This window comes from Rhynchophorus ferrugineus, unplaced genomic scaffold (genome assembly GCF_030347505.1).
Source record: "Rhynchophorus ferrugineus isolate W39M unplaced genomic scaffold, kcgeb_rfMv2 rfM4, whole genome shotgun sequence".
Taxonomy (NCBI): domain Eukaryota; kingdom Metazoa; phylum Arthropoda; class Insecta; order Coleoptera; family Curculionidae; genus Rhynchophorus; species Rhynchophorus ferrugineus.
The window spans coordinates 12,532,429-12,544,685 of NW_027472583.1; the positions used below are offsets into that span (position 1 = coordinate 12,532,429).

Sequence of the window (12,257 nt, forward strand, 5' to 3'; positions counted from 1 at the left end):
TTAACTAGAGAAATACCATTGTTGTACCAATTCTAACTTGTACGGTCATCAGGTAGGAAAGGGTAGCTGGAATAACTGCTGCTAATAGAAAAATAACCATTATGGACGAAAACATAAGAATAATATCCAGATATAGAGATTATAATAGCTTGAAGATCATCATCAAATGAGGAATCCACGAATTACTGATGTACTCGTTTGAGTAGATACTCGTTGTTCCATCAAAGTTTTGATAATGATCAAAAGTGATGAAAGTGGATATTAAAAATCGTTTTTGGAAATGAGACAATTCATCTTATCTCGTGTAATTTTACAGCCAGAATTGCTATTAGTAAATAAAAAATATATTATATATTTTTTATATATTATGTCTTGACATCCTAGTAAATTATTGTTCAAAGAATTAATAGGTAAAATTCAATTTTAAAATAAAATCTTAAAACATATATTGCAATAATGCTGATATAATTAAGCTAATTATATTGTTATAAATTTATGTGTATTGATTAAAGAGACGATATAATTATATTTCTATTACTGTATATTTATTAATATCGATAATAATACTTTATTAATTAAATACTATTTAATAGTTATAGGATGGAGTAAATAAAAATTAATCAAGTTTGTTGACTTGTTCGACATATGATTTTGATATTAACAACAAGAACATGTTAGTGATACATCAAAATTCCCAAAATTATTTTAATATTGTTGAGGTTTTATATAATTTAAGTTATTGTCTCAATACTGATATGCCTTACATTATTACAAATGTCTGAATCTTAGTACTGAAGTTCTATCGTACCAAGTTCCTTCACAAAATCAAGGTTGTTCCAAACTTCAAATAAATCAATTTAGTTTTTACACATCTCTGAACTAGAATAGTCAATTAACGCTCATTGTTCGTTAACATTGACACAAATGCTAGAAAATAAATTATATACGCATAAGTTATATTCGACCTTTATTAGATAAACAAGCGTAATCAATTATTAAGTAAATTTTGCTCTCTTACTACCCGAAAAGGAAAAATGCAGCGCAGGCTTATAGAATATTATGTAGCGTTTGTGGTAGTGAGTGATTCACTAAACATCGGCGATAGAATTTGTTTGCTCATTCGAAAATCTCACCTCGCCTTGGTGAGCCAGTCCTCAAAAAAAAATCAAGTAAATTGTTAGTAATCCAATAGATTTCATATCACGACATCACTATGGAGACAAACATTGAACATAGTTTTGTATCATTTATATAAATTAGATACCAAAAGAAAGCGATATTTGCGCTCGACATGTATTAACAGTGAAAAAGGCAGTGAATCGAATTTTATGAATAGCGTCACAAACGAAACTACTGGTGACAAAAAAATATGGCAGTACGCACGAACAAACCTTGAGACTTTTCTTTTTCAAAGAGACTTCACTGTTATAAGGAAGTCTTAGTAGATAGGATTAATTCCGATTATGTAAGCGCATTTCGTCAAGATACACTGACAGATTTGCTAGAAAATATATAATATATTTTTTATATACTAATAGCAATTCTGGCTGTAAAATTGCACGAGATAAGATGAATTGTCTCATTTCCAAAAACGATTTTTAATATCCTATCACTTTTAATCATTATCAAAACTTTGATAGAACAACGAGTACCTACTCAAACGAGCACACCAGTAAATCGTGGATTCCTCATTTGATGATGATCTTCAAGCTATTATAATCTCTATATCTGGATATTATTCTTATGTTTTCTTCCATAATGGTTATTTTTCTATTAGCAGCAGTTATTCCAGCTACCCTTTCTTTTACGCGCGGTTTTTAGACGAGCTGATGACCGTACAAGTTAGAATTGGTACAACAGTGGTATTTCTCTAGTTAATTTAGCTGTCATATTTACTTTTATTTTTTATTTGTGTGATAATTCCCAATAGCCGATTACTTGCACTTTATAGAATATATGTTTATAGAATGACTGCAACAAAAATATATTTTTAAAAGTGTGGTCGTACAAGCTTATTAAACTCAAACGGCATTGAACTTGAATACTAAAGTATTTATACTAGTTATAGATGGTAATAATGTAATAATACATGATGACAGAAATGCTTCATATTTTTAAAAAATCGAATATATCGTCAGGCTGAATAAGTAATTATTGTATGTTTTTAAAAAATATAATACTGCTTTCAATGTATCAATTTCATGACAAATTACTACCTCATTTAGATCTAGATGGATATATTATTTTTTAGCTGTCAGTTATAGAGTAAAACAAGGAAAAAGATAGGGACTCACTACTTCCGAAAAATAGAGGGATTAACCCAAACTTGCCATTGAATCATAATGTATTAAACAAATAAGCTAAGGAAGCATGCTAGAGTGACCATTAAAAAAAATTATTTGATTGTTTTATTAATATCATTTAAATCCAATTTTAATATTTAGTAGTAAATATAAACTGCTATTTATTATCTTTGACTTTGAGTGTTATCATTCAGACATAAATCTTTTTGATAAATGATATATTAGATAATATTCTGATCGATTAGAAAGACCATATATTATTGATTGTTGTCTGAATATTTTCATTCATTAATTATTCACTACCCTTGAAAAGTTTAAAAACATCCCATATTTAGTTGATTATGAAAAATACCGCAATAAATTTTTAAATGAACATGTTAGTACTGGAGCTAATAATCGATAATAATAAACAAAATAATTAGTTTCTTATCAATTGTCACTTATTTTGAAGAAATATTGGTATACGTGTTTTATAGCCAAAAACACTTACTACACCGTCAATTGTTAATTGCTCAGAATTGGCGGTTTTAATCATTGCTTTTGTATTGAGTATAGTCCAATCTTTTAAATCTGAGTTTACAAATTTAAAAATTACTGATTAAGTGTTCGGCGTACTTTGTGACGTTTCTATGATAGCAACAGAAGATCCCAAGCACATAAAATTGGTAAAAGGATACTGATTTATCTCGAACAGTGCAGTGATATTTGTGAGCCACTGAGAGTATTTCAGTTTGAGCCACGAGGAATACTTTTCACAGTTTCATGTAAACATATACATTATACTCTTACCCAAAAACGATTTACTGGAGAAAATCAAGAATGGGAGAGGTCTGAACGTCCCTAAATAATATCTATATTTAACTGCTTTTCAAATTAGCGCTACTTCAAATGAAATACGAGAAATGTCAGTGTAAACAACTAGACATACAAGTTTGCCGGAACAATGTCCTGAGTAGTATTGTAGATTACATCCAGACCTTCAGATACCGACTGTCACTCAAGAAATCAAGAGAATTTTAAGAAGGTATGAGGACAGAATTTATTCTCATGTTAATACCGAAGTAGTACAACCCTTGCATAATATACACTCAAAAGAATCAAACTATTTGACCTTTTGAAATGTAATGAAAATAACAATATTAGTACACAAACATTACTCCAGAGACTAAGTTAGGGTGGACGGGTCCTACACATATACCTAGATTTAAGTTATTGAAAAGACAAATTGTAGTTTTGTTTTCCAACACGTCAATGACCCTGAAACGAAGAAATTTTGTAAATAATGAACTGATCTTCAGCATCACCAGACCTCTTTCCTACAGATTTACTATAGGATGAACTTGAGAGAGAAGTATATAATCGATGCCCATCGAGCTCAGCAGAGTAGTGGAAATTAGAGATGCGGAAAAATATCGTTTCAAAAAATATTAAGCCGGCTTGGTTGGCGCAATGGTATAGGCGACAGGACGGTCTTCCTACTGTTGCGATAATCGCGGGTTCGAATCGTGCTAGGGTATGGTCGTAAATTTACGTTTGTGATTGTTTTACACTTGTAATTGTCCTGAGGCAAGAGTGCAAAATCTGACAAGGAAAATGGTCCCAATCATGCCAATAACCAGGCTTTGTAAGACCGGATGTCTTCTGGGATGATTTCTAAGTTGGTTACTCGTCAGTCGGTAGGTGGTGGTTCGGTGTTTCGGAGCCCACGTTAAACTGTAGCTCCAGTCCACAGACAGTCCAAAAAAGCAGACTTTAAAATATAAAGGAAAATATCCGTATCTTTGATAAGATATTTCTTAAACATTTTAAAACATTTAACTATTTTTAATATACTTTTAAAATTGGTATATTTTAAGGATTAGTATATCTTCGTATTTAATTTTAATAGTTATATATAATAGATATATCAGCATTTTTAATTAAAAATATCGATATATATTTTGTAAAATATCGATATTTTTACTGGTTATTTTAAAAAAATCGATATTGTTTTCTTCAATATATTGATATACCGATATTTTTTAATTTCGAAATATCGATATTTTTCGAAGCTGCTGACGTCCTTAAGAGGATGGAGATGCTTACAAAGTGAATAGAAGAGACTGGAATAATTAAATAATTTAATAAAAAGGACGGGGGATATTTGGGAAGAATTAACTAAAAATAAAAAAGGTCGTTACAACAAAAAAAAATTATGTAATTTTGTTAAATTTTAACCAACCTTAACTGAACCTAAATTTTGGTTAATGTTTGAATGTAATACACCATAAATTATGTTTTATTGTCGTTTTTTTTTAAATTGTATTATTGATTCTAAACTTGAAAGAGTAGTATACATGATCTGAACAAGAATATTTCAATATAATTTGAATGGAACACAATGGACTTCGAATAAATAAATAATTTAATACAAAGAATGAGTGAAATTTGTGAAGAATTAATTAAAAATAAAAGTGGTCATTAAATGTATTTAATTTTCTTTTTAATTTTACCCAACTTGAAGTCAATGTTTGCCTGAGGTTTGATTAACATTTGAGTGTAATACATTATAACTTATATGTTTTTCTTTAAATATTTTAAAGTCACTTTTTTTACCAATGGGGGTTTATCTGGAGCAAACCAAACCACGGTACACGACTATCGCAACAGTATCAGGACCGTCTTGTCGCCTTTACCACTGCACCATCCAAAACAGCACTTATATGTTGTAAAATAATTATATTATTGTTTGAAAACTTTTGAAGAGTAGTGTACACGATTTCAACACAAAAAAACAAATAAAGCATCTCTAACATTAAATCGTTTTCGCTATAGCATACGAAAATATTACAATAAAATTGAATTTGACACAATAACATAATAAAAAAATGGGGAAATACCTTAAACCACTCGTCTATAATCGATTCGGGTGGTGATCCTCCATCCGCAAATGCCAGGTCCAGAACGCAAATGCCATTGTCGTTCAGTTTTTTTGTGTCGTACGGTTCCTCGCACAGCTTAACGATGGTTTTCACGTTGTGTTTTTTCATCTCTTTTACGTATTCTGTCATGGAGGCGTTACTGGGCTTCATCGTGATCAGAAACCGGTAACCTTTGTAGGAGATTTCCGCGGGAGCGTAGGTGGTTATGCTCAATTTGCGACTCTATAGGAAAAAGGAAACAGGGTATTATTAAAGCGCATAAAAGAGATTTCGGTTCTTATATGCTAGTATTTGAAGCGTTAAAGATTCTTTTTCCTTAAGTTGAGAGCACTATACCGTGCAACCGTGTGATCTGTAGCATTTTGTTTTGATATATATTATTTTAAAATGAAAACGTTCCTTGAAAAAAAAGCGTAAAATTTGGCTTAAATGTTGTATTTGAAAGAAGATTTCGTGGGCTATGTAATAATTTAATAATTAATTAAGTAAATTAAATTAACGCATCATAACCTTGTCTCCTCCTGATCATACATTAACAGTGACCTAATAATTTATGAAGTCAAAAATTGGTACTGGAAATAAATTGATGAAAATAAATATTAAATTCGTTGTTTCTTAAGCTTAAAGCTTGAAGACCTGACGAAAATATTAAACCCCCAAAGTAAACCCAAAACCAAAATATGTTGGCATGTACAGGGGATGATCCAAATAATATGAGCACCTGACCCGTACACAATATGTATTTATTAATCAAATATTGAGCCACCAAGTAAATTCGTAGGGTGTATCCACCAGTTCAGTTCAGTATAATGTTTAGATCTAGCGACTATACTGTCCAAACCAGATGTACTGTATAGCACACTGTTCATATTATTTTGTTAATAACCTGTATCTAAGCCTAACTTAACAAGAAACACATATTCGCGAAATAAAAACAACTTGTAAGACTAATAAAGATGTTTAAAAACACATAAAGAGTTCCATTTGCGGACAAGTTTACTTTAAAGTAGACCATCCAACATAAACTTTTAATAATTTTAATGAGCTGCCAAATAAATAATCCTAAAAATATTCAGATTAAGACCAATTCGATGGACTAGATCAAGCTAGTCGAATGCGAAACAGGTCAATTTAAAAGTCCCCAGCCTGACACATAGATGGCGCTACTATAATTAAATCCAAATGTTTTTTTAGTTAGCCTAACCCTCAAAAGATGCGTGTATAAACTTGATAACTGTCGGATAATTAGTTTTCACAAACGAAAACATTTAAAAAATGCACAAAATAACTTTGAGTGACCGTAAATTGTACCTGAATGAAATAGCAGATACTTTAAAATATCAACTGAACGTGTACATCATACCATTCACGAATATTTGGGTATGAGAAAGTTCTGTGCAAAGTGAGTGCCGTGCGAGCTCACTTTTTTCAATGTTTGAAGATGATCAAGCGTGATAAACCCGAGTTTTTGCGTAATATGTGACAATGGATTAATTGAGCCATGTGCTCCATCATTTCACTCCGAAGTCCAATCGACAGTCATCCGAGTGGACTGCACACGATGAATCCGCTCCAAAGCTTGGGAAAACAGTCAACTGGCAAGGTTATAGCGTCTGTATTTTGGGATTCGCATAGAATAATATTCATTGACTAACTTATAGAAGGAAGGACCACCAACAGCGACTATTACATAACATTTTTGGACCGTTTGAGGGACGAAATCGCCGAAAAACGGCCGCATTTGAAGAAAAAGAAAGTGCTGCTTCACCAAGACAATACACCTTGAGACAACTCACTTAAAACGATGGCAAAAATCCATGAATTGGGCTTCGAATTGCTTCGATTGGGCTTTGCATTGAATATACTCAGAGAGAACTTCATAAAATCTATTGAAGCTAATTTAACAAATCTTATGTATATTTAAATACTAAAACCTTATTTGACATCAGTTTTATAAATATCAGCTGATATATTCATTCTGTCAGTAAATCATTTTGGTATCCCATCATCCTTGGGAGAGATTCTCCATTGCTTTTATGTCCTCTTGCAACTGTTTATTCACATACCCATCTTTTAAGAAAAAAATCAAGATCGTTGTGCAAGAAGTGAACTGCAAGTCTCATCAGACAACCAATAGTTTCTAACTTGCCTATCATAACAGCTACGATAAGTTTAGAGATAACCGTTTGCAATCAAACAATTAAAATTTTAAGCAATATGGTGTTTTATGGATCAATCCCTTGCTCTGCTCTCGTCCCATTCACACATAAAACATGGGAACTTCGTAAATTGTCCATAATCATGAAGTCTATAATTTCTCTAAAATCATATTAAGATTTTATCTTTTTAACAATTGTTGCAGATAATGAAGCAGACAATGATTCGATTAAGTACGCATATTAAACTGGCGATAAATTGGTGGGTGATATGACATTTTCACAAAATTCAGAAAATTCATCCCCAAAATATTTTTGATATAAAATGAAGAAAAAAAAACACACACAGATATACCACCTTATAATTCCACTTATAAAATATTATTATGGTGTAACAAATAATTAATATAATTAATTCTCTAAAATATTATGTATTATCGTGACCACTTAAGAAAACGCATCTTGGATACAGATCAAAATTTAAATACATTCTTACAAGGAATACAATATACATTGCAACAAAGCAAATTCTGGTTATAACAGAGAAGATAAGAATTAAAACAAAAATATGATTAATTGCCGGCTTCGTTAGCGCAGTGGTCAAGGCGACGGGACGGTCCTCCTACTGTTGCGATAGTCGCGAGTTCGAATCCTGATGGGGCACTTTATTTTTGTAATTATAATTGTAACTGTCTTTGTAGGCAACAGTGGAAAATGCGACAAGAAATAACCATCCCAGTCACGCCAGTAACCAGGCTGGGTAAGACCGGATATCTTCGGGGATGGTCTCTAAGTTGGTCACTAGTCAGTCGGTAGGCTTAATGCTGAGGACCGTGGTTCGGAGCCCACGTTCAACTGTAGGTCCAATCCAGAGAGACCCACGTTGGTAAAAAAAAAGATTTTAAAATATTAAAACAAAAAGTATGATTGGCCAAAAAATGCCTGAACCAAATATTATGTGTACGAATAAATACCAACAAGAAAGGAGTATCATCATCAAGATTGGATTATAATTTTTAAAGTAGTAAAGGGTTTGAAGCAGAATCACATTTTTTGTCCCATATTGCAAGTTTGAACCCAGTAAGCGTTATTTGTGGGGTACTTTTTACGAGGTAGATGGCATATGTTGGTTAAAAATGATGATTGTTTTAAAATATGACATAAATGACATATATTTATCTTTACTTGTTAATAAATCATACAATATAATAAATTTAGTTGTTTTTCGGTTTAACTTCTTTGTAAATTTATTATCTCCATAAACAAGTATTAATAATATCTCCAGTATTCAAGCTTCATTATTATTTCACTACTTAACCTTACGTCTCCATAGCATTATACTTTCAAAAATATTAATTTTTGAACGACGAATTTTATTTATGGATCTAAATATAATGAAAATAACACAGTAGGTCGCGCCTAGGCCATAACCACGTTGCCAGATCGTCGTAGTAGGAATAAAATTTCCTAAAAATAAAGCGCCCGTTTCGTTGACATTCGTCCATACGAAAAGTGAAGGCTTTATAATAATAAACATTGGCCGAACGTGGCCGAGGGTATTTTTTTAAATCGCATTTTATTTACTACGGATTTAGTTTGACGCCGAACTCAAGTGGGCGACGTTTGCCAGAAAACACCTCCTCCATTTTGTTTATTTGGTTGGTAATTGTTAAGCCGTAGGAGATGCGTTTATTTCGTTTCTCGCCATATAATCAAATTTATTATCTATTTCAGGAAAAATTTAGAACGAATTGTCGTATTATGTTCAAGTAAATTTTGTTTATTTGGCTAGGGCAACTGACTTCGTCAGAGTTTGAATGACCACATCATGTGCTCTCTGGATAAACAATAGACAGATTTAATTCTAATACTGTATCGCATTACTCTAATCACACTTTCATTAGTCAGAACATTAAGTCACGTTTTTATATCTGACGTCCAATTTTATCTTATTTAAAATTTATTCCAACTTATTCTTGATGTAATACTATATTTAATGTTTTTACATGTAGAGTATTTATAATTATAGTACCTATTTTCTACAAGTGATTAGCCAATGATATAACCTTAATATTAATGTAACTTTTAAGATAAAACAAACACGAATTAATTATTTTTCCAAATTGATTTCGTATCCTTTAATCCGCAATAGATAGATTATTCAAAACGATATACAATATGTGGGATTAGCAGTATCGCGAGTACAGTGAATGGCCTCATTTTAAAATATTCTGTGCCTTTCAAAATGAATTGAACAAGATAGGAAAAGGAGAACAACAATAACATTTCAAAATGTAATATTATAACGATATAGAATTATGTTAAATATGATACTGTACAACTGTAAACATAGCAACCTCTAAATAAATGGAATAACTATTAATTGCTCAAACTAAGTATAGTATCCTGGAAATATTTTTGAAATATATTAGCTCTTATATACCATTATATCCGAAGGAACATATTCATCTAACAGATTTGTTAGGCCTATAAATCCATTTCAAAAGATGTTTCTTAATGTGAAGTTTGGTTTTGAAAAATAGTTACAATGTGTTATTAGATAGCTGGTACTGTTTCACAACTTTCAGGAAAATTGCGAGTTCCCTCTCAAAAGAACGATCTACATTCTATCTGGTCCAATTAAAAAAAAACGCATCAATTGTAGCCGATAACAATCCCCATTAATTGTTTCGTTAACTTTAGTAGCATTAGTAACTCATAGTATACCACACCAAGCTCATCCCACCAATTCACAGATTAATGGCTATTCAAAGTTCAGAGCAAGTTGCAATTCGCACATGACCAAATGCCTTTCAATGTCTCTTGACTTCGATTCAAATTGGTTTCACCTGGTAGTCCCAACAAATCTGCATATTCCTCTTGCGTTTTATATCGATCATTATCGAGTGATGCCTTCAAATCCTCGTCTTAGAATGCTTTGGCTGTCCAGCTGTTTGTCCTTGAAATTCGAACCGATCTTGAAACATCGAAACCACTATACACATGTTGAAGTCGATGGAGCTTGGTCACCATAGGCTTCAAACAGCATTCTTTGAACTTCAGCCGCCTTTCTCTTCAGATTTAAGCAAATAAAGTAAAGTTTGTCGCAAATGCGATTTACTCAGTCTAAATTCAGACATTTTCGCACTTCGATGAAATGATACATATTGGAACATGAAGCGTGTTACTGAGGTTTCGACATGAGGTTGGTTGTAAACGTACCCCATTCGATTAAAAAAACCGTGACACCGTGTATTGTAAATTATTTAAAACTAATTTATAGGCCCGATATCATTCTAGTACTAATATGTACGGTGACCATTTTCTCTAATATTTAAAATGCACTTACATATGTCAGTCTGAAATAATTTGCAAACGAAAAATGAACTAACAAATTGAAAATAATTTTTCATTCGCAAACTTATTGTATAGCATGGTATTATAGATAATACTAACGACATATTTACTAATTCCTACGTTATTTAGCCGGTATCAAAAGCAGTGAAGAAGCATGCAGCCGGAAAAACAGACAAGCCTATATTTTAACACAAATTATCATTCCGTATGTTAATTTAGTGGTTTTATATTATCAAACTGTCGCACTATGTACAACCGCGTCACGCTATTAACTGGATGACGTCAATCCAACACATTTACATCATCCATACTGAGTAGAGCAATTAAAATCTATTTAAAAATAATCGTAGTAATATTTTTATGACGATCGCTGTGCAATTGTTTTCTCACAAGCAGTGGCTTTACTCGATTCGGCGCCAAGCGTGATTGTATTAGATATATCGCCTTGAACGATATAACGTCCTATATTCGAAATATTAACAAAGGTTTTTTTATTCGAATGATGAAAATATTTTGATTGGGTGTCCTAGTTAGTCATTGAATTGTTTAATTGGTTGATTAGATTAATTTTAATATATTAAAGGAGATTAATGTCTGGAGATTCAGGGTGTTTGAGAACAAAGTTCAAGAACAAGAACAGAATGAACATATTTTCTTCAAAATATTGTTTGTCGATTAGGATTTGACTGCAACAAGTGGTAGTCAGGTAAAGCCTGTTGTATGATGAGGAATATCTGTTGCATTCGGTGGGTGGAGTAGGACATCCCATTAAAACGCCACCAATGTGCAATTGACATTGTAGTAATCAAAGAGGCATTTTACCTTCAATATCACGATAGATAAAAATCAGAACAAATCTAACTCAAAATCAAAGAACTGTACAGGTTAGTCTGAAGATATTCCCAACCTGACCTAAAATCAAAGAGATTGGTTTATCAGTCAATTATAAAGCCTATTTAAACATTCAAACATGGCATTGCATTAAAACATCAAACCAACTAGTAATCCAATGATGCCAAAGCAATGTTCTTTGATTAATTACCAATGTGTATCGCCACGTAATCAACGAAGAACTACACGAGAATCTCGAAATCAAACAAATTTACAAAATTATACAAGACTTCAATCCCGAAACCCTAAATACTTAATCACAGAAATGCAGAAGCAACATCAACGCAGGAAATCAGAAGATCGACGAGAACCAAACCACATGAACATATAGGTATTTAATCGTAACTTTAGCTTAAGAAATCTAAGTTAACTTTAATTTTGAAATACATACTCATGTATTTACGCAATTAGATTGCTAGAACTACATCAGAACAGATGTACAGATTTGTTGTAAATATTTTATTCGTTAATTATTGTTCGTAATGATTTCATTAGGATAACTAATGACCTCACCAATAGTATATATTTTTTTCTTGCCATATATATTAGATGTGGATATTTGTGTGTGGTTTTTTTTTGCATTCTAGATTATGGTAGTTGATACACTTTAAAAATCCCTTTGGATTTTA

General features: G+C 31.8%; 1 protein-coding gene across 8 annotated transcripts in view; it reads right to left on the reverse strand.

The window, feature by feature from the left end:
* The window catches only part of LOC143195419 (PRL-1 phosphatase), a 56,155-nt gene that overhangs the window by 17,687 nt on the left and 26,211 nt on the right, over nt 1–12,257 (reverse strand). For all 8 annotated transcript variants that reach the window (XM_076402505.1, XM_076402504.1, XM_076402503.1 and 5 more), the window contains exon 2: nt 5,183–5,446. In XM_076402505.1, the coding sequence (XP_076258620.1) occupies nt 5,183–5,446 (264 nt within the window). The remainder of the gene's footprint in view (nt 1–5,182; nt 5,447–12,257) is intronic.